We start from the raw sequence: 22,929 nt of genomic DNA, 5'->3' as shown, positions 1-22,929 counted from the left end.
CTTGTCTTAACTTTGTTGTGTTGTGGGGGGGGGGGGACACTCTGACTGTTGTCATCACCTCCATCGTGCTTTTTAACTCGCTTCATTGTAGCTGTTTAGTCCTTGTTGCGGGTATGGCATGAGTTTCTTTGATTTAAAAAAAAAAAAAAAGTGGTTATTGACATGCTTGACATTTACTTGTCATCACTACCAAGATTAATTATTTATTCATTGTACAAATGACGTGTTTGTGAACACTGGTAATCATAAAAAAGGGCTTTAATATGGCTGTGGGTGTCTTTGCTGCAGTACCGTTTTGAAGTTTGACTCGACGACAGTAGATTATTTTCTGTGACGAAACGAGCAGCACGGTATATTTTGGAGGATGCTTCCGCCAGTTAGATGTCTGCAAACTGTCAATATATAACTACCAGAAAACTACTGAAATCTATACAATAAAAGCAGACCAAGAAAACAAATGACTGAACATCTAATTCTTCGCCCTTCTTTGCCCTTCTTTGCCCTCCTTTTCTTTGTTTTCCACGTCTTCACACGAGCATCGTGAGGACTGGAGTTTCAGAGGGTTTAACACAACAGCCTGTTTATGGGGGATATTTTTTTGAAATGCAACATTGCATGTCGGAGACATTTATATATAGATTATTATATACTATTTGTAAGGATTTTTACAGAGCACAATCCAGAATCTGGTATGAGTTGGTATTTTTCTAACAATTTGCACACCTGTATTTTGAAAATGGATATAACTTGTTTGTAATTGGTAACGTAAATGCACATATGATAATGTTTGACGGTGGAAAAAAAGTACTTTTATCTCTAATTGGTTGTACTGTATGTACCATTATGGGGATATGAAAGGCAGATGTACTTGTTTGAGTATTTGAGGACATAACGAGGAACTGCAGGAGACTTTTGATATCTCAAGGTTCATGTTACCCCACTGATTTGTGCAAAGTCTTTGGAGATCAAGTTATGTGTATAACAATAAAGATGTTATGCCTTGTTAAATTAAAGTTTGTTTATGGTATTTTTGGCTTTTTCACCAGACTTCACCACCAGGAATCTTCATTTGATGCAGTGATGTTTTTTTTTTCAACCAACCAAATGAATACATACTTAACTAGAATGGCATTCAGTCGAGGCACACTCTATAAATATCAGTCCCCGAAACATCTGCCCCCTGGTCTGGATCCACAACAACATTTTAGAGATTCTATCTTGGGTCATCCCTGACCCCTCCAGAAAATCTCATGGAAATTGGGTGAGTCATTTTTGCGTAATCCTGCTCACAAACAAACAAATGCAGACAAACACATGACCTCATGGGCGGACGAAAGAAACATAATACTCATATATGCTGCACAACATTATTCCACAAAGCCCGTCATTATGCAACATACAGTTGGGACTTGGAATTGAGCTGATGGATGCAAGGATTTTCACTTGTCTTCCCGGAATGTTTGAAATTCCAGGCTCATGTTCACTTAGTGTATCTGTGATGGTATGTCGTCTCATCTGTGGTCAGCCCCCCCCCCCCCCCCCATGCGGTGGCCTCACGGTGACCTTCTCATAATGAGGTCCGGGGGGAAAAGCCCAGGCATGAAATCAAAGTGTCTTGGCCGGGGTCTCACGTGAGAGGTGCCCCGGTTTGTCTTGGGTCAGTTTGTACCGTTTCCACTGCTGATCAGCCGTGGATTAGTGTTGAGTTACACCAGCGGCGGCACCTGCCAGCAATCAGCGACGCCATGTCATGCACTTGCCGTGCCCCCCCGCCCCGACGCCAGCAGACACCACAGAACACAGTGTCTCATCTCACAGTTTCATACTAACATTTTTGTTTGTCTACTTGGCCGAGAAGAAACAAAAACAAAACAACAACTTAATATAGAAACAGATAAAAGAGGCCTGTATTAGACATGTTTATCCTGCAGTTTTAAAATAACCAGGTGCCATAATGCAGTTGGAACGGAATATTCTGGATAGTTTATAAACCTGGCACCTAAACCTCACTATGTGAAGCCGAACTTGTCAGTAATAGTATAGAATATCTCTGTTACTATTCTGATATGGAAAAGCAAGCTGGACAAGATTTGGTTGCACAAGCAGTCCTGGACAAATATAAACCCAAACCTTATAAGTGTATCTACCTTCTTAGACTCCATTTGACAAATTCCAGAGACAGATACAACTTTGACCAGGGTGAAGGATCTATGATGATTTTGCTGATGTTCAGAAAACGTGGCGGCGCTGTCAGAGCCCATGGCGATTCAATTCAGGAGGACTTCAGGACGCCAGCAGGATTTTGCCAGAAGAAAAACATACGATTTAGAGATGCATCATTAAGAGGTGATGGACATGGTTATTATACATTCAATTACTCAATCTAATTGGACAATAAAAACAGGTAAATGGTTTGACAAGTGAATTTATTAACTGAGATATTAAGTGTTTAATTTACTGATATTTAAATGGGTGAAAAAATTAAGAAAAGGAAAAACAGCAGGAAAATGGAAAGGCAGATGAGATGGGAGTTGACCTTTCACATGCTTGATTAAAACTGTTTACTTCAGTATGTGTATGCAGTGATGTATTTCTCTATAAAAACTTCATTTTCAAATTTATTTTGACATGCCCTTTTTAAAACAAACTATTGTGACTATTTACAGATTTTTTTTAATGAATTTTTCCAACCTCAGTTTAATTTAACCTAATTATCGATGGATTCATATATTCATTTGTAAATTATTTCAATAATTCTCAATCAAATTTCCCATTTTAATATCAGTTAATTAAATAGTTATTTTTAAAGAAAATCCGTTTGTGTACTGTTATTTTTTTTCAAATAGATTTGAATAAGTGGAATGGTTTATCATCTTTTTCGTGATACTTATGGATCTACATAACAGTTTAACTGGCCAAATTTTGAAACTGCTCAAATTGAAATAAATATGAGATTAATGTGACAATCTAGTATAACAAATATTTGTATTTGCCTTTTAGCCAACCTGGATCGTTAATTGTTCGCAACTATTATATGTTCTCCTGCACAATTCCTTCCATTAAGCGTTTTTTTTACTTATATTCAAACAGGTGATTAATACTTTAAAACATAACACAGTTGTAATCGTATATAGTGAATTCTCTTCCTGTATTTTAAACTGGACGGTAATGATTTTTACATGTGTGAAACCTATATAATTCTTTTCTACTTTTACACACAAATACTTCATAACTCAGTGTTTTTTTTTAAGTGTGTTTATATATAAGTGTTTTGAAGTGTACATTTAACTTCCCTGCTCTGAGTCCAGGCCTCCACCTTGTGTTTAAAATGCAGCTCGGTTGTGCTTCTAAAATTGGATTAAGGCTCGTAAGCAGTGAGGGGATATCCGTGGCCAGCGTTTTTCAAAACTGTTGCTAAGACATCAGTATTAAGCGGATCCACTTTCCATGCCTGGCATAGCTAGCTTAGCTTAGCATCACTTCATCTGTTCTATTTACACTAACAAATCTCAGTTATAAAGCTGTAAACCTATCACTCTGTCATCTAAAGTAAACTATTATCTCTGACTTATAATTTAAACACGCAGCACTTTTCTATTTTTGTCATACGCTGATGTTATTTTTTTCTTCAGGCAGGCACGTGACGTGGACGACTAAAAAAATAAACATGCAAGTCATTTCACTTATGTGCAGTTTATACACGGGACTTTTCGTGTCCTGCTTATCTGGTGACATGAATTATGATGAAAGTTTGAGTCAACACTGTTCAGACAATTTAATAGCCTCAAGCTATTAAAGTAAATGCATGTCAAATCCATTTCAATGTCCCTTATATTATTCTTTTGTGAATAAAAATAATCGAGAAAACCGTATCAAGAACTTTTCAAATGTTCAATGTTCACGATCATGTTTGTGATCATAATATTTATACGGTGTTGTTCTTGTAGTAGCCATGCTTATTGTCTTGTTGAGGCGGCCACATTGACCACATAAATGTTGGTTAATTTTAACATCATTGGAAATTGAAATTTATTTCACGTGACGCGACATATCATTATTTCACCAGAGTCCTTTGTGACATGTGATGAGTCGGTGCTGCTCCTCTACAGCAGCGGTTCTTCGGATTAGGAGCGACATAGGAATCGCAGGGCACTGGAACTCGCTGCAGGCAAAAGGGACAATACCCTCAGATTGAATGTGACAAGCCTTACCCTCTTTTCAGAAGAGAAATGCCGAAAGAAATTCCTCCCCCATCTCTCCCTATCATGACTAAAACTATGACCTGGTTTCACTCAGGGCCTTTCTGACAAAGCCATTGTACTAATCACACATGATCCTGTGTGTTGACATTTGACCGGGTCTGGTATTGAAACCGGTGCTTAGGAAGTGGATATCTGCTGGTGGAGTTACTGTGGGACACGGTCTACTTAACAGACCAAATCGTGCCACACCTTCACAGAACTGTTTCTGTTTAATGATGAAATGTAAGATATTGACTGGATGCTTAAAGCAGGTTTGAACCAAGTAAACACGACTGTGCCTGCACATATAGGATGTAAACCCTGCTGAGTGCAGCACATGTGAACGTATAAGATGTCAAACAAACACTTAGTTCCATTAACAATTATAAAAATGTACAAGCATCTTTTCCAGCAAGTGGACTGCATCACACTGTTTTCAGTGTTATGGTTAGGGTGTGTGTGTGTATGTGTGTGTGTGTGTGTGTGTGTGTGTGTGTGTGTGTGTGTGTGTGTGTGTGTGTGTGTGTGTGTGTGTGTGTGTGTGTGTGTGTGTGTGTGTGTGTGTGTGTGTGTGTGTGTGTGTGTGTGCGTGTGTGTGTGTGTCCAGAAGACGGCAGAAAGTTTACACATCTTCCACGGCAAACTAAAAACACACCTCTTCCAACTATACCTCGAAAAAAATGTTAAACTAACAATTTAGTAGCACTTAGATAAAACTTTTTGAAGAAATTGTACTTTCTTGATTTTTGTTGTTCTGGGTTTGTACCCTCATGGTTGAATGCACTTATTGTAATGTGTGTAACTTCTATAGTAGGGACCTCAATCTGTTTACACAGTTGACATTATGGGGACTTGTCCTTAGGGTCATAAAACAAGTCCCCATAAGGAAAATCCTTAAATTCTAATGTGAACATTTTAGGTTAGGTTAGGTTCAGGTTAAGGTTAGGGTTAGATTAAGATTAGGCCTAGGCAAATTTTAACTATGGTTAAAGTTAGAATCTCCAGGAAATCAAAGTAAGTAACTGCGAGACATGGAGACAAGACTCTGTGTTGTGTGTATTTGTGTGTGTGCGTGCGTGCAAGAAAGTGAGGTCTGAGAAAGTGTACAATCAATGTGTTAAAAGGAGCAGGGGATGATATCACTTGGCACAACAAGTTTGTTTGCATATATTGAGTGCTCTTGTGTGTGCGTGTGTGTTAAGGAAGCCTCGTTCTGAGGGCCCACAGCAGTCTCCCCAAAATAGAGCTGAGAGCAGCTGCAGTGGGGTGGGTCGTATCAGAGGAACATCAAAGCGTCTGCCGTCACCCGCCTGCTCTGATCATGAGCACTAATGGTGTAATGGGGGACTGGAAGGTCAGTGATTGTTTTTGGTTGGGTGTGTGTGTGAGGGTGTCAACAGGCGACACAGGGCAGGAGGCTGTACAGGAACTTTCTGGAAACCAAACTGGCAGCAGTGCTAAACTTGGTATGACCGGAAGAGAACCAGTCAGATGTCACCTTTGCACAAGTCTGAAACAAAACCGTGTCCTGTGTCCCACCCGTGAGTCAGCGGTGGATGCCTGACATCTCTGTGTGAATGAGCAACAGCGTGAAGGGGAGAAAATGGCACCAAAAACCCCCCAACTATTTTCCATGAGGAGCGTGAGAGTCCTTCAGAGAGCACCTCCGGGTCAAACGGCACAAATCTACAGGCACGCTCAGTAATCGGCTCTGTGTGTCACGGCTCAGATATCTCTGCGTCAATTTGGTTGCCTCACATTTCAACAGTCATCACTTTTCCCACATGAAAGAACTCCCAACCTGACCGTGACTACAGCGTGTGCCCTCTTCTCAGCGGCAGGAGCTGTGAACGACGCCCCTTTACCGAGTAGAGGAGAAGTTATCAAAAAACAAACTTAATTCTAGTTTAGAAAAGGTGAGTCTTCCGGTCGTCGCTGTGAGGCAACTATCATAACATATCCTTTCAAACTTTTGAGATTGAAATAATGCTCACATTAATAAACCTAAGATGGTGCAGATACTACTGTGTGGGGGGGTGTGGGTGTGGGTGTGGGTGTGGGTGTGTGTGTGTGTTTCATTCTCTCTTGAATCCAGATTTATGGGCCTTCACAAAGTCTCTGTCATGTCCAATCAGCACCTGCTCTCGCTCATCACAGGCAGAAGCGACAGTCTGGAAGGTGAACCAGGAGCAAATACGCCCCCTACAGGCTTAATAGGACAATATCATCTATAAAAATGGTCCATAAACTAGTGTGTATTTGACAAGTTACAACAAGAATGTAACAAGTTACCTCAACTATTTATAAAGATAAAAAATACACATTCAGGGGGGTAAATGATCATGTTTCAAAAGCTCCACCTACTTTGCTTTTTACTTTTTTGTTTTGAATTGTTGATTAATATCCAATCAAATCAAAACAAATCAAATTAAATCTAAATCTAAATCTAAATCTTTTTTTTTTTTTTAATGGGATCTTGTATTAAAGGAGCAAGTTACAGTGCCAGTGGTTATATATCCTAGGAACCTTTGATGTCTGAGACAGTTGCCAAGGTGAAAGATTTCACCCTTTTCAAGTGGAACAGCAGACCAGCTCATTATCTCTCTATCCCTCTCTTAAACCAGTCTGTTTCCCTCTCTCTCTCTCTCAAACTGAAACAGTATCTGGACCTGGCAGGAAGCACGCTGCAAACATTCAACATTTCAAGGGAGTGATTTTCTAGTTCTTGTTCCAATTTTTGCTGCAAATTGAATATATAATCAATGTGAGGAGGAACGGTTCTCACTGCAAGAGGAATTCCACGGAAGACATTGACAGCGGAACACAAACCGGTTCCGGGTGTCAATAGGCTGGTGGCTAACTTTAGCTGAAAAGCAATCTCCGCTTCAGATTCTTCAACAGAGTGGTAAGAGACGATGTTACGATTCGCATACACGCTGTTGTGTGTCTGTGTGTGTCGTTCTCTTTGTGTGTCGAGCTGTAATCACTGAAAAGCGGATCAAAGAAAAAACATCGATAGTTTAGCACGGCGTTAGCTTGCTAGCCAACGCAAGCTAACGCCGACGGCTGCAGAATAATCTAAAACAGTTCGGACACTGGAGCAAATGACCCCAGTGGTAGTCCAGTTTAAGTAATATAGCTTAATGAATGCCTAGTTATGTTTATTTCAACGACAGCTTCACTTAGGCCGGTTCTGTCTGGCGTAACGTTAATAATCACAAGATACTTGATGGCCCTCGATAATAATAAGGTTTGTAATTTTCCTGTGTTCATTTTCAGGATTGACATAAATCCAGGAACAAGATGGGTGAGTGATTGACGTCATTTTATCTTGCACCTTCTGAGAGCATTATAATTAGTTTACCAGTTTATCAAATGTCTGATGAGAGAGAGAGACACTGAGGCATCTTGCTCGCACCTGTTCAATATTGTCTCTCTGTTGCTTCACAGACGGTGAAGAGAGAACCTACGGTGGCTGCGAGGGGCCAGACGCCATGTATGTGAAGCTGATCTCCTCAGATGGCCACGAGTTCATAGTGAAACGAGAACATGCCTTGACATCTGGGACTATCAAAGCCATGTTGAGTGGGCCAGGTGAGGATTGGGACATCAGGTTTAAACGAAAATAGTTCACCTATAATAGCAACACTTGTCATCCTCTTAAATGTTCTCATTCGACGTGATTTTCGTGAGAAGGCTGCATGCTCAACAATGAAAACAGTGAAAATAACAGTAAACAAAAAAATTCAATGAGTTGCTAAAAAAATAGATATTCCCTGCCCTCAACCAGACTTAAAAATAAAACAATCAATACAGTAAATAATGCTCAGTAGTGTTGCATTGTGTGTTTTCAGGAGTTAAAACATGTTTGTTCTTATTTGCAAAGCAGACATTCCTCTCAAAGGCCATGAATTAAATTACACAGGCCAGTGTCTCTGAAATATATTCTGACTTTTAAGTGTGTTGCTGCATGGCATTCCCTGCAGCAACACACTTAAAGTCTTTCAAAGGACTATCGCACCGTTTCTATCGCACCGTTTCTTTAGTTGCTCATTGTTATTGAAGTTATCCTGTTTTCAGTCAGGATTTTAAAAACTGGAACGATGGAGACAGTAATGTTTGGCTAGGTTTAAAAAGAAACAGCACCCCAAGGTTCTGCAGTTGCATCTGGGGACTTAAAAATGTACTTTTTTTTTCTTTAGTTTTATTTCTAAAAAAAATAGAAATTGAAAGTGAACCTGCAGCCTTCACTTTTCGTAGAGCATGCAGCATTACCTTTTTTTTGTCATTTGGGCTGCTTTGATGCAGTCAACACTAGTAGGGTTCAGGCTCTGAGCATGGTTTAATATTATAATGGGTAATGCTTTAAAGTGCCAAGAATCTGCATTAATTAGATTGCTATACAGTCAGTAAAGATCTGGTGGATGCAGCCCCTTAAACATGGTCCCCAGATTTAAGTGGTTTAAAAATAATTGGGAGACTTCCCTATAACATGTTTTGAGTGCAGTGGTTTGTCATTTAATGTTAGTTCATGCTTTAAAAACTCTAACCTGTACAGTGGAGTTTCCGTGCTTGCCAACTTGCTTTAGATTGAGACTTGTAAGAGGTTGAATCGGCCATGGTTTCAGATCATGACTGTATTGGTGTTTCATTTAGCCTGTCCAGCTGGTGGTGCTGTGTTACCTCCTATTAAACAAGGAACTATTGGATGTTTCCAATGTTAGTAGGAAGTATCTTGCAGAATTATTCAGTTTAAATGGCCACTTCCCAGACAGCTTATACAAATGTGTGTTTCATCAATTGTATGATTTAACACATTGTTTGTCTGTGTCCCCCCCCCTCTCTCCCTTCTTCTTCTCATGACACCTTCTGTAACCCGCCATCTGCAGGTCAGTTTGCTGAGAATGAAACCAATGAGGTGAACTTCAGGGAGATTCCATCCCACGTCTTGTCCAAGGTGTGCATGTATTTCACCTACAAGGTCCGCTACACCAACAGCTCCACAGAAATCCCTGAATTCCCCATCGCCCCGGAGATCGCACTGGAACTGCTCATGGCTGCAAACTTTTTGGATTGCTAAAGTTTCAGTGATCATGTAGAAGCTTGAAACATTTTTGGATTTTTTTAAATATTTAACTTGTTTTGCCATGTACATCATATGAAACATGAATGAGTATATAAAACCACGAGACGTTGTTGTTCTTTTTTGCACCTGGCTTTCTGTTTGAATTTTATTAGTATTAAAGAATTTTGTTTTAATAAAATAAAAGGATATGACAGGCTGCACCCCTTCCCCAAGAATGTGATAAATGTGCCCCCTGCCCCAAAAATCTTTGTTCACCTCCATCTTAATAAAAGACCCGTTTGGTGAGCTCTGTGTTAGTTCTTACTGCTGTACCTGGTTCCACAGGAAGAATACTTAAATACCACTTTCACAAAAACGCTCCTTCATACTTTTATTCTGTAATGTGGTTTTACTCAAATGAAATGACAGCCTAAAGAAACAAGAACACGTTCTCATAGGGATGTGATAGATATATATGATGTGGTAATTTATAAGCCTAGAATCTGGGGGAAAGTCTGTTCTCCCGTATTAAGGGCCCGAGCACCGACAGTGCCAAGGCCCTATTACTTCAGGGGCACGTCAGGCCTGATGACAATTTATTAGTGATGGCGAGATGAAGCTTCATGGAGCATTGAAGCTTTCCATCCAACTGGTTCACGCATGGGCCGAAGCTTCATGGTGCTTCATTTGCTCTACTGCGCCATCAAGTGGACAATAAATGTAAATCAGGCAGAGTGATCGTAATGACACCATGGCTTTGGTACGTCACCAACGTCACCACATAACCTCGATAGGCGCTTCGCAAAAATCTTCCTGGATCACTCGACCCGGAATGACACATCACTACAATTTATGTACTAATTCGAAATTGCAGCCTCTTTATAACCGTGAGTCTGAAATGATTTCGACCAGCCATACGAACACTCCTGACACAGACAATCAAAAGCATATTTTCAAATGCATATCAATCTGTCTATTAAGCATATACTGTTATATTTCGAGTTTTATTTTATTTTCTAGCTAACAGCTAGTTAGTATTGCACATATTTATTTTTCTCACTAGTTATGGATTGTAAAATAAGACTTACATGCATCAGATGTGCAGAAGCAGCTGTGTGAAAGGAATGGTAGGTGTTCCATAGTGAAAACATACTGTATTGGTAATTTTTTAAGCATTTATGTAAAAGCGATGTATACATTCAGCATTTACGTTTGTATATAAAGTAAGAAAGGAATAAGGACAATTATGTTTTGTGGGAATCAAAAACAAGATATTTAACGAATACTTAAAATTAGGGCTGTCAGTTTAACGCGTTATTAACGGCGTTAACGCAAACCCATTTTAACGCCGTCAATTTTTTTAACTCGAGTTAAAGCAGAGCTGCAGCTGCAGCTTCAGTATCTGTGTTCGCCTCCAGTCTGACCTGCTCTCGCTTTTTGTTTTAATATTTCGCCACCTAAAATATATATTTTAAAGCTATTGTAGCGTCCCACAGGACACGGAACTTCTTCGTGGTTTAGTAACTGGTATTTTCCTCTACACGAACATGTGCATCTCTCGCTGTTACTCCGTCACTCGCAGACATCAACACTTCACTTCCTCATTGATCCCCGATCCCCCCATCCTATTGGTCCAAACAGTCACATGTCCCACCCAGACCTCTTCACTGACCGTCAGACATCAGAGCGCTCCTTCAACAGTGTTTTACTGAGCATACGTCAAAACCAAACATATACATAAACCCAGTCCGTTACACTATTAGGCTGCAGCTATATGTTTTTATTTATTTAAAAATAGGGTACTTCTTATTTCATACATTTTCCACAAATAAGGGGAGGACTCAAATAGCCCTACAAAGTTCTGTGTTTCATTTATTTCAAAGTAGGCCGACACCTGCCTGTGTATTTTGTTTGTTTGTTATTTGTTGCTTGTCTGTTGAGTAGCTAGCTTAAAGCAAAGAAGTAGTAGGCTTACCTTTTATTTGTTTCTGAAATAAGAGGACTGACTGCTATGTTCACAGCAAACTTGAAAAAAAGAAAATATTAAGCCATGGTTTAACTGCACTATAGGCTGAGTCCTTGTTTACCTGAAATGTGCACTTTATAATTTTATTTTGTACCACCCTGTTTGGCAATGTTGTTTTTCAATAATGTAAAACATTTGCATAAAGCAAGCCAATCCACTTTTCCATGTTGATAAGAGCATTAAAACGAAAGTAAAATTATGGAAAAATAATAAAGGAAGGAACATTCAGAATAGATACAAATTTGCGATTAATTGCGATTAATCGCGAGTTAACTATGACAAAATGCGATTAATCGCGATTAAATATTTTAATCGTTTGACAGCTCTACTTAAAATGTTTAATGATAAAATACATTTATTCCAAACATGGAAACATGGATGAAATAACAAAGGAAATAAATAAGGGGCATTTTTGACCCATGTCAAAAATGATTTTTTTTCAAAAAGTAACAAAGGAAAAATTTGAATAAGGATTTGTGATGATCAAAACCAAGTTAATTGGGTAATACCTGAAATACTGAATGATGAAATTTATTCATGCAAAAATATATACAAATTTAAATTGAGCCGGGTCACTTTTGACCCATGTTGTGTATCAAAGGGTTAAGATGAAAGAAAAACGCTTGTTTGTGACTAACTACTTATCTCCACTTTATATAAAAGAGCAAGCTTGCTTTAATGTCCCAGTGTCAGAGGTCATAGATTCATTTGATGTTGCAAAGGTGAAAGATTTATATGATCTGAACAGAGATTTTGAACTGAGCATACATATTAGTCTGTATACAGTGATAATGATAGCACCACCTACTGCCTAAAGGAGGTAAGCCTCGTTTTACAACTTTAATTCTATTTAAATTAAATGTTTAAAATGTTTAAATCGGGAATTGCTTTGAATAGTTTCAAGCACACGATTCCAATGATTTCCAGCACATCCCCAGTGTTAGACAGGACCAAAACATATGAGTGATATTTCAAGGAGCCTGGTAACATCAGTCACAAGTGTCAGACATATTCTGGTTGTTTATATCTTTGCATGTTTAAATTAACTGTAGTTCTCCCATATTAACTATTTAGACCTATATGAGTCTCAATTTTGCACAAGATGAACAAGACATGACTTATTTCGGTGCCTTTGACCAGCAATCACCAGACATGATAATGACCTTGTCTATTCCGTTCCGAGGTCGTCTATATAAAACACATGCGTGGGAGGATTTGTTTGTTTGCACTGCTCCATTGAACTGTAGAGTCAATTTGTAAAAAGATGTGTCCGATTTTTCTAAGAGAGCAAAGTGGACTACATGATGTGGGTGTTGTGACTTAAAATAAACTGTATTTATGGCTAATGGGGGGGGTGTAAATGTTCGAGAATAGCATGATGTTTCACACGTGCTGCTTTCTGATTTTACACAAGAGAAAGGAAAAATAATTATATGAACATTCAAATAGGGCAAATGCAAGCTCAAGCATGATCTTATAATTTCAAACAAATGGTCATGCTATGAATGTACAAATATACAGTAAATTGCCTAATGTAGTCTTTCTAAGAGGTTGCGTTACTGTGTGGTACCACAATGCTTTTCCAGTGAAGGGCCTGTTTGGAGCTATTATCTGGCTAATGTGTCAGCCATATCAGGTGCAAGCTCATATCACATATCACTTACAGTGGTAGCAGAACGTTCTAAACTCTGCTGACACAGATAAAAGAATATACTTCCTGTTTGTTATTTAATGTGAAGATGGAATGAAAAGGGGTTGGCTTATAACAGGATTCTTTTATGTTGAAGAATACAGCTTTGTCATGTTTTCACTCAACTGAGCTGTAGTTGGAACCTAGAAAACCCGTAACTACACCAATGGCATAGATGTTATGATGAAAGAGATAATATGTTTAGTAGTGTAATTTAAAGTTAAGAAAATGTAAAGATAAAAGCTGCGCAGGATTAATTTAATTTTTTTTTTTTTAAAGTTAATTAAAAAATATATATATATTTTTTTTCATATTTTATATATATTTCTTTTTTTTTTACTAATCATTGTGTATGTGTGTGTCTGTGTCATTCTATGCTGCTTTTGATACAAATTTCAGAGAAAACCATTCTATTATCTTCTTATCTACTACATTTATTTGACAGCCTTACTTAAAATTTTTGGATTTTAGATACTGGATGATTTAAAAAGCTTTAAAAACCTATTATTAGACAATATCCCAGTAGTTTCCAACCTTGGCTTCTGACGCCTCACAAGAACACATTTAATTTCATATAATTCTGAAAATTCATGCAAAATCTTCTAGTTTATATTTTTCTTCCTTTTGATTTTAAATATAAAATCCAAAATCAAAGAAGGACTATTTAAAACGGTAGAATCAGAGAGGAAGGGCAGGTCATCCCTCCTCGGACAGAGGTCACCGCCCCTCCCCACTGACCTATGTTATCTCACCGATGTTAAAACATCTGCTGTATTTATGGTGAACAGTGGAATAATTGAAAACCATCTGAGGACTGACTGGTCCTGACTCTGATGTGCACACTGGTTTGTTTTCCTTCAGTCAAAAATAACTTTTTTACTAATTATTGTGTATGTGTATGTCTGTGTCATTCTATGCTGCTTTTGATACACATTTCAGAGAAAACCATTGTATTATCTACTTTACTACATATATTTGACAGCCTTACTTAAAAGTTATATTTTTGGATTTTAGATACTGGATGATTTAACATGCTTTAAAAACCTATTGTTAGAGAATAACCCAGTAGTTTCCAACCTTGGCTTCTGACGCCTCATAAGAACACATTTAATTTCATATAATTCAGAAAATTTCATGCAAAACCTTCTAATTAGGGCCCGAGCACAGACATCAAAGGTGTCTGGTGAGACCCTATTGAAATTGTAAGGATTATTATTATTATTATTATTCAGGCAAATTAATTGGCTTTTTGAGGGCTTTAACATGCTCAACTTCTTACCAAAATTTGCAGAAAGTTAGAAAGTGGTGAAAATTTACGTATTCTGAAGGAATTTTCAATGGGCGTTGCAAAATGGCTCAACGGTGCCCCCCGAGACCCCCCGAGACCCCCGGAAGGTGTTCCCATTGACCTATCTTCACAAAAATCGATATACAGGTGTATCATGACCAAACAAACAAAAAAGTCTCTGGGTGCAATTGTAAAAACAAAACAGGAAGCCTGATATTTTGTATTTAGTGGCCATTTTGGCCATATTCCACATTTTTTCTTTGATACACTTGTACCAGGGTTTTCATCGGATCAACTTCAAATTGAGATGAGTGTCATCACAACAAGATGGAGATAAAAACTGACTGACGGATTTTTTTTTATCACACGGTGTGACCGTGGCGTGGCATCAAAATTTGATTACACGCCATTAAAACACGATGTTCTGTAACGCGGACATACATGGACCATGAATCCTTTGATTTCAGTCTTCCTAGATCAAAGGAAACTTTATGTCTTGCAAAGGTCACGTCTCTTTCTCTCTCAGAACTGGTTATTTTTGTTTTTTCAGACAAAAAGTATGCAACGCTTCAAAATGGATGTGCTCGGGCCCACCCAGTGCTGCTTTGCAGCCCTAAAAATTTTAGTTATTATTATTATTATTATTCAGGCAAATGAATTGGCTTTTTGAGGGCTTTAACATGCTGAACTTCTTACCAAAATTTGCAGAAAGTTAGAAAGTAGTGAAAATTTACATATTCTGAAGGAATTTTCAATGGGCATCGCAAAATGGCTCAACGGTGCCCCCGAGACCACTGGAACGTGTTCACATTGACCGATCTTCACAAAACTCGACACACAGGTGTATTTATTAGGGCCCGAGCACCTCCGGTGTGAGGCCCTATTGAAATTGAAGGCATTTTTCCTATTATTATTATTATTATTATTATTTCCCTTTCCTGCCTTTTTAAGGGCCTGAACATAGTTGAATAGTTTTGAAACTTTGCAGGAAGTACAAAGCCCAAAAAAGTAATTGCATTCTGGAGTAATTTTTTATATTTATTTTCCTTTTGATTTTAAATATAAAATCCAAAATCACAGAAGGACTATTTAAAACGGTAGAATCAGAGAGGAAGGGCAGGTCATCCCTCCTCGGACAGAGGTCACCGCCCCTCCCCACTGACCTATGTTATCTCACCGCTGTTAAAACATCTGATGTAATAATGGTGAACAGTGTAATAATGGAAACCAGCTGAGGACTGGTCCTGACTCTGATGTTCACACTGGTTTGTTTTCCTTCAGTCAAAAACAACTCGGCCCGTACCACGTGACCGCCTGACGTACAACCCTCCCCTCTGCGGTGATGTGGGAGCGAGGGGGGGTTTTCATGATGGCGTCGATGCAGGTAAGAATGCAACTGACAGCGATCGCACATTCAACGATTTAGCTCCGCGTCACCTTGGGCTTCTCCGCCGGTTCACTCCCCCGGTTCGCCCGCGGACGTGTGTCCCTCCGAGGCGGCGGTGACATCGAGGCCGAAGCGGTGACATTTGGGGCTGAAGCGCTGAGGTTTAGCGCGGAGCTCCGGAGCTAGCAACACAACTAGCCCCTCATCACCAGCAGCCCCGAGTCCGGGCTAACACGCAGCTTTCCGGGGAGTCGAGTTGTGTAGGCAGACATGTTGCGTGGTCTACCTCGCAGTCACACGCCGGTGGTAACTCATCTTGTGTGTTTTATATACGTTTTTTAATGAAGTGGATTTGTTGTGGTGCCGTTTAGCGGACGTTAGCTAGCTAAACGACCCAGTGCGCAGATTGAGCCTCCTGGAGCCGAGCAGGTGCATCCGAACAGTCTCCTCCGCTGGAAAGCTTTTAAAATACGGTCTCATGACGGATGTGTGTGTGGTTTTGTTGTTTATTTATCAAACGTGTAGTTTCCTGGGTCAAAATGAGTTTGTTTGCCATACAGGGGAAAGACGTGGAATCAGGCAGGGTGGAGTTTAGCCTCTCCTGCTGTGACGTTCAGCTTTACGGCAGCTCTTACCTTTCAACACCCTAATTTAAAATGAGATCAACCGTCACTGATGGCACAGAATGATTGGATGTAATCTGTATTTGTGCATGTAGGGAGATGGTGAAACGTATATAGATTACATACAGATATTTTTAAAGGTATATAGCAAGGTATGATATAGCAAATTAATAATATATATATCATATGATACAAATTCAATGAAATATATATATAGGGTATGAATAAACCGTAGTATAAATAGCTGTATAATATTTATAGTTGAATTTGAAGTTCTCGGTATAAATTCACAATAGTTTACAATATTTTATGATATTATATATAGTGGTATTCATTTTTATTTTGCTGTGGTTGTATGTTGTTTTTAGTATGTTTTATATAAGAAAACCCAATCATGTTTTCTCCAACAGAAGAGGCTACAGAAGGAATTATTAGCCCTGCAAAATGATCCACCCCCTGGGATGACGCTCAACGAAAAAAGTGTTCAGAACTGCATCACACAGTAAGTGTTCGGTTTTATTATTTAGATATGATTGTCAACTGTCATCCACACCTGTAGGAGACACTGGAGAAGGTTTGCATCTGTGAATAAACACACATTTCCCATCTGGCCTGTTTCTTCACCGCCATTGAACAGAGCGTCAAAGGTAACTGTTGCGATAGTGGTGTTAAGAGTGCAGCGAACTGGTGAGGAGAAATCGGGGTCATTCGAGCAAATGGTAGCACTGGCCCCCTCAGCAGAGTATCTCTAATGCACAGTGTCACTGATCGTCCTTCATAAAATATTTAGTGGTTGGCATGCAGGACTTGGGTTAGAGTGGCAAGGAGCAGAGGCGGCTCAGCTGACCTTTCTGTCTGGGCGTCTTGGGCGTTCCCATGAATACTCCTGCAGTGGGACTCAAATTGTGTCTGATAAGCAGTAGATATCTGATAACCCGGCAATTTGATCGATTTTCGATTGTCTGTCATTCAATTTTACATTTAAGGTTACTCCTTTTGTATGTTATATAAGTAATATCAATAGGTTTCAATAATGCGATGTATAATCACAGTAAGGAGGTGTAACACATTATTGACCTACCTCAGATTTGTTGATGTTTCTCTGTTTGTCATGTATTAATCATTCTCTGCTCGAGGGTTTTAAAACCACTACCTTCACTCAGGATCAACAATCTGTCTTTTAACTTTAAATTATTATTTAATAATAAATTCTATCTTGATAATTACCAATATCAACTGATCATTTTTATCTCCTTGACATAATTTGTAGCCACATCGTCCAGCCCGGTCTTGTAGCATCACATGTCTCAGTGCTTGTGTTTAGTTTCAGGCAGCCTTGTAACAATTGAATTTCCATGATGTTGACGTCTCCCTCATTAGATAACAATGACCTGGTCAGAGTGAATGAATGTTGTGTGTTGTGACGTATCTGACAAGTTTCCCAACCAGTTCTGCTGGCTTCTGCACTCCAGGTTTGTGACGGTATGCATGGGTGTGCCTATGTGTCCCAACTCAGAGGTCAAAATGACTCCACTGCCTCGGGTTGGCTTTCACTGTTAGTGATTGACAGTTGTATTGTTTTTAGTTGTTTTTTTTTATCACGCAAGTCCCAGTGCAGTAAGATACAATTAGTGTGTTCCTGCTTGACATTCAAGCTTCCCTTTATCCAAATACTGGAAAAGGCCTCGCTAGAAACAACTCGCGTGTGTGTGTGTGTGACACTGATAAGGGGACAGTGTGTTTTTAGTATTATATCTTTTGTTTATATAGTACGCTGTCCCTCAGAATTTGATTACAACGTCTTTTACGTGTGTGCAGTGCAGAAGGTTGAGCTTTATTGTGGAATTAGTCAACCATTACAAGGAAAATGCTGCTTTTAAAGCCCAATAGAGAGATTTGTTTTTGTTGACAGCGTCATAATTTTCAGGCTATTTGGGAATTTGAGCAAGTTGAGCGCAGTGTCCTTGGAGTCCCTGTCCGCGTGGGTGGCATCAGGTGTTACTCAGCATCATGTACTGTGGTACTGGCTCCCTCGAAGCTTTTCATGTTCCTGGAGGGAATCCACACTCTGACCATTGAACATGCAAAGTAGTGACCTCGTATGTCGGCCTAAATTATCATGTGCCCCGGGCTATATTCGAAAGAGTCATGGGGCTATAAACCTGAACAACAGCCACAAGTCTCTTCAGTGTCCTATCTGCACTGCTTCCCTGGAAGAAATTAGGTCAGAGATTGTAATGCTGCCTTCACTGCTCCTTTCCCCCCTCTCCTTAGAGGTTTCATCTAACCCCTGAGTTTGGGCCACATTGAGGAATACACTGTCCGAACTGAGCCACTTGTATAAGCAACTGTCTGCCTTTCTGAGCAAGACACTGAATCCCTCGCAGCTCAGTCAGCACAATTCTTTAGCCCGAAGCGAAAATAGATTTTAGCCATTGGATCGATAGAGTATCACATTATTACTAATCCACTGTCGTAACCCAACTGAACAGGGAATAAGTCTTACTAACTGTTAATAGTACATTTACTGCTGGCAGGTTATTTTAATTTATATTATTGTATTTTAATGAAAATGAGGAGACATGTGAACTGTTCAAGTTGTTCTGCCCATATTCTTATCCAGAGTTAGAGATAGAAGGTGGAGCAAGTTATTAATCGATCTTATCAATCGTTCATGTTAGTCGATCCTCAGCATGTTACAGAAACTACAGCCAAGGCTGATGAAAAGATTGTTAGTTTGCATTAACTATTAGTATTTGTAAATGCAAATGCATGTAAATTATCTGCTGTTGGCACTAAAGGGAAAGTCAGGCTTTTACCATCACTGAATATACCCTGTAACCATTAAATTGTTGTTGAGATATTTCAGGTTGCTAGCATGGCTAATGAAACCACCACAACAACTTGCTATAAGGAAATGAATAACTCTGGTTTTGCTGCCTCTATTATCTTGAAAAATAACATTTGGAAAAACATCAGCTTTAAAATTCTCTCCCGAAAATAAATAAAAACTATAAAATATTATGACTGATCCCTGAGTTGTATTTTTAAACTTCTGAGTGATTTGTAAATTTAGAGTTTCAGAGTCTAAGACTGTGTGTAATAGAAACTACATTTCAACTGATAAAAATCCAGATATTTATCTGATGGCGCTGTTACTCATGTTAGATGTTTTTTTGTGTTTTTGTACACCACCTGTGTCACTGAGTGTTTGCTGATCTGTATATTGTGAGGATTAAGTGAGATGTATTAACATTTTGATATTGTGCCTTCCTTTCAGGTGGATTGTAGACATGGAGGGAGCTACTGGCACACTGTATGAAGGAGAGAAATTTCAGTTGCTTTTTAAATTTAGTGCTCGATATCCTTTTGAGTCACCTCAGGTAAGCAGAAGTTGCTTCGCAGCCATGTCTCTGTGTGTGTGTATGTGTGTGTGGCTATAAGAGCTCAGTGAAGAGCTTTGTCCTGTAAGTGCTGTTCATTTATCATTTGGTGTTAAGGGCCTTGAAAGCCCTGACGGATTTCACCATCAGTTTTGTACTGTACCGTCCTGAGGCTATGCAACGTTCGCTGAGCTATAAATGGCAACTCTGGGACAATAATAATTGCTACAGCCTGTTTTATCAATCAGCTTAAGGATAAGATGCTCAAAGTGTAAATGATGAAGAATCTTCAGGTCAGCAAACTGAATAAATCCCTCAGTAGCAGCTGTAACTTACTAGTCATATCATACAAGACCAAATAAACCTGCAGAGCAAATTAATTCGCTGCTGGTTTGATGGTACAGTGTCCAGAGTTACAGCTTTTCCAAACAAAGGCAAACACTGAAGACCTGTGTAAATGAGCCTCAGTATCCGCTGTCTGGATTCCTGCTGTAATCACAACACAGTGGCTTCCCAGTTGTTAATGGACTGGATCTGAGTGTTGAAACGCTGGAGCCAGGAATCACTGACTCTGACAGACACCAGTATAGAGCTGCCTCTGAAGCCACGTTTGAAGGGGATTAGTTGAACTCAACAATCTTGTTTCACTCTTCAGGAGCCTTCCCACCTAAAAATAGAGAATGAGGCTCTGTAGACACAATTAGATAAAATCTGCTACTTAGCCACTATCCTCCTAAATAGGAAGGACAGGCTGTCAAAGGGCTCCTCTGTTGGACTCTCCTCGGGGCCCCCTAGGGTAACATCTGTGATAAGTGTTGTACTGTATTATTGGTTGCTTGAGGAGCCTCAGAGGTAATTAGAAATTATACAAATGTGTTGTTTTGAGAACACGTGTGCTGCCTTTTGTAAGAGACCCACCCCCTTGGCAAATGGTATAACTGTCATGAAAATAACCCACTTCATCAAATGATAACTCTTGCATTAACAGCTTGCATATCTTCATAGAAGGCCCTGTAACCTGCAACCAGTGCATTTTTAGTTTTGTTTTGTTAAGCCGGCGCTGCGTAGGCTGACTGGTTGGAATGGTGAAAACTGTCACAGCCTCTTCTATACAATGTCATGGGATTTATTGCCATTTTTAAGATTTTCTATTTCAATAGTGTTCTCAGCAAATGCAGGTGTTGTTTGGAGTATTTTCTTGGCTATTAGCAGTGTAGTTTTCTTACATGGTGAACACGTGTGGTTACTGCTTGTTTCCCCTGATTGCGAGGTAACACAGTTTGTATTGTGAGGTAAGGTAGAATGTAAAAGCAATCCCCATAAATATTCTCAGTGTGACCCTTTGGGGGCACTGTATGAAACACATATTCAGAAGGTGCATTTTTGGATTCTTAAATAGTTCATTTTAATTCATTTTCCAATAATTTCAGCCCTAAACAAGACAAAATAGATGTTATTCTTGTTAAATAAATTAAAGTGGGTGTGGGTTTTGAAATGTGCTGCGCACAGGTCAATGAAGCAGCACAGAGATTGATACAAACATAACTGTAACTAATACAACCATAGGATTTAAAAGCCAAATTTAGAGGATCTATTGCGCCTGGTCGCTCAAAGCTAATATCACTGAACTTTGTGTTTAGCAGACATTATAGTAAATATTTAAACTCTCTGCGAGCATGGGGCTTTTATTTGTCTTGACGTCCTGAGTGCAGTGTCATCTTTACTCTCTGCACCTCTCTCTAACACTCATCCTGCCTCCCCCCCTTCCCTCCTGCCCTGTGGAGTGAAGCCTGCACTCTCCTGTGAGGCCATGTCTGGTGCCAGGCGGCCTCAGTCCATTGTTATCTTTCATTATCCTCTTTACACTTTCACCTCTCTCTACTTTAGCACCACAGTCTTGTGTTCCTCTCATCACGCTCACTGTATCTCCCTGGTTGCCCTGAGTGTTGCACCCTTTTAATGGCTAATATCCCCTGATCCTTTTTTATTAAGCCGGTCTCCTCTCCCTGTCACTCGTTCCCCTTTTCCCCCTCTCTCACCCCTACCCGGCCCCTCTGTCCTAATCCCAAAGCTCCATGTCGCTGTAGTGGGCTAAGCCTGAGTTTATACAGCAAGTTTCATTATTTTCCATCACGAGTGGAAAAAATCGGAACCTTTTCCTGCTTAGTTCCCTCGAAAAGATGATCAAGAAAATGATCTCAATTAATTGTTTAAGAAAAGCTTATTTCACGTGTTCATAATGAAAAACTCACCTCCGTATTATTGTGACGTATTCAGTGACCTATCTTTTTGTTTGACTTTGTTTGCAGGTTATGTTCACAGGAGAGAATGTACCTGTCCATCCTCATGTGTATAGCAACGGTCACATCTGTCTGTCCATTCTAACGGAAGATTGGTCTCCAGCCCTCTCAGTGCAAGCAGTTTGTCTTAGCATTATCAGCATGTTGTCCAGCTGCAAAGAAAAGGTACAGTTATGTTATATCTGGGCCAATAAATACACAGATATATGATGTGATTGAAATGTTACATTTAAATTCTCCTTTCTTCTTCTGCAGAGACGACCGCCTGATAACTCGTTTTACGTCAGAACGTGTAACAAAAATCCAAAGAAGACAAAATGGTGGTATCATGGTGAGTGTCATTTCTGGTCAGCGATCATGTAAGTAGATATACATGTCATTAGATTTGATGTGATAATTATTTTTGTTTTTCTTCCACAGATGATACATGCTAATGTACAAACTTTGTAATAATCGTAGAAGGAAGAAGTCCTACTGACCTACGTAAAAGCACTTTTTAATAATTCAGTCTTTGAACTCTGACCGGAGACTGGACCAGTGGATGCCATGCTCTGGAGGCTCTTGACTGCACCCCCCTCCCCACCCAAACCCCCCCCCCCCCCCCCACGCGGGCAGTTGGATGCATGTTTCAGTCGGTTGTAATATAAAGAATACAAATAATTTGACAGTTTAGATGCACCCACGATGGATTGTTTTTGGCAAAAAGGTAGTAATGCAGAGAGCAAGCAAGTTAGGTGGATTTGAAGTGAGAAAATTACAATCCCTGTTTTAAGATTATTATTGTTACTTTTTCGTTTGCGTGTGGGTGCAAAGGTCCTTGTGTTGTGCAATAATAACTGATGGATGCATGCTGGGGCCTGCAAAGAGAAATCCAAATCTAATTGTTTTCTGGAAGGGATCGGACCATCATAACCCCAAGGAAATGC

At 39.5% G+C, this 22,929-nt stretch overlaps 2 protein-coding genes across 2 annotated transcripts; both read left to right on the top strand.

Annotated features, from left to right (window-relative positions):
* The first annotated feature begins 7,072 nt into the window (after positions 1 to 7,072).
* On the top strand, positions 7,073 to 9,612 carry eloca (elongin C paralog a). The gene is made up of 4 exons (XM_061093838.1): positions 7,073 to 7,146; positions 7,521 to 7,548; positions 7,692 to 7,835; positions 9,131 to 9,612. The coding sequence occupies exons 2-4, from the start codon at positions 7,545 to 7,547 to the stop codon at positions 9,319 to 9,321; spliced, it is 339 nt and encodes a 112-aa protein (XP_060949821.1). The 5' UTR covers positions 7,073 to 7,146; positions 7,521 to 7,544; the 3' UTR covers positions 9,322 to 9,612.
* Positions 9,613 to 15,635: 6,023 nt separating this feature from the next.
* On the top strand, positions 15,636 to 22,571 carry ube2wb (ubiquitin conjugating enzyme E2 Wb). The gene is made up of 6 exons (XM_061093910.1): positions 15,636 to 15,694; positions 16,731 to 16,822; positions 19,601 to 19,703; positions 22,013 to 22,168; positions 22,259 to 22,334; positions 22,424 to 22,571. The coding sequence occupies exons 1-6, from the start codon at positions 15,653 to 15,655 to the stop codon at positions 22,435 to 22,437; spliced, it is 483 nt and encodes a 160-aa protein (XP_060949893.1). The 5' UTR covers positions 15,636 to 15,652; the 3' UTR covers positions 22,438 to 22,571.
* The last annotated feature ends 358 nt before the right edge of the window (positions 22,572 to 22,929 follow it).

This window comes from Limanda limanda, chromosome 20 (assembly GCF_963576545.1).
Source record: "Limanda limanda chromosome 20, fLimLim1.1, whole genome shotgun sequence".
In the NCBI taxonomy this organism is placed as follows: domain Eukaryota; kingdom Metazoa; phylum Chordata; class Actinopteri; order Pleuronectiformes; family Pleuronectidae; genus Limanda; species Limanda limanda.
Note: the sequence above shows the minus strand (reverse complement) of the source record. Positions and strands in the feature narration are given on the sequence as shown.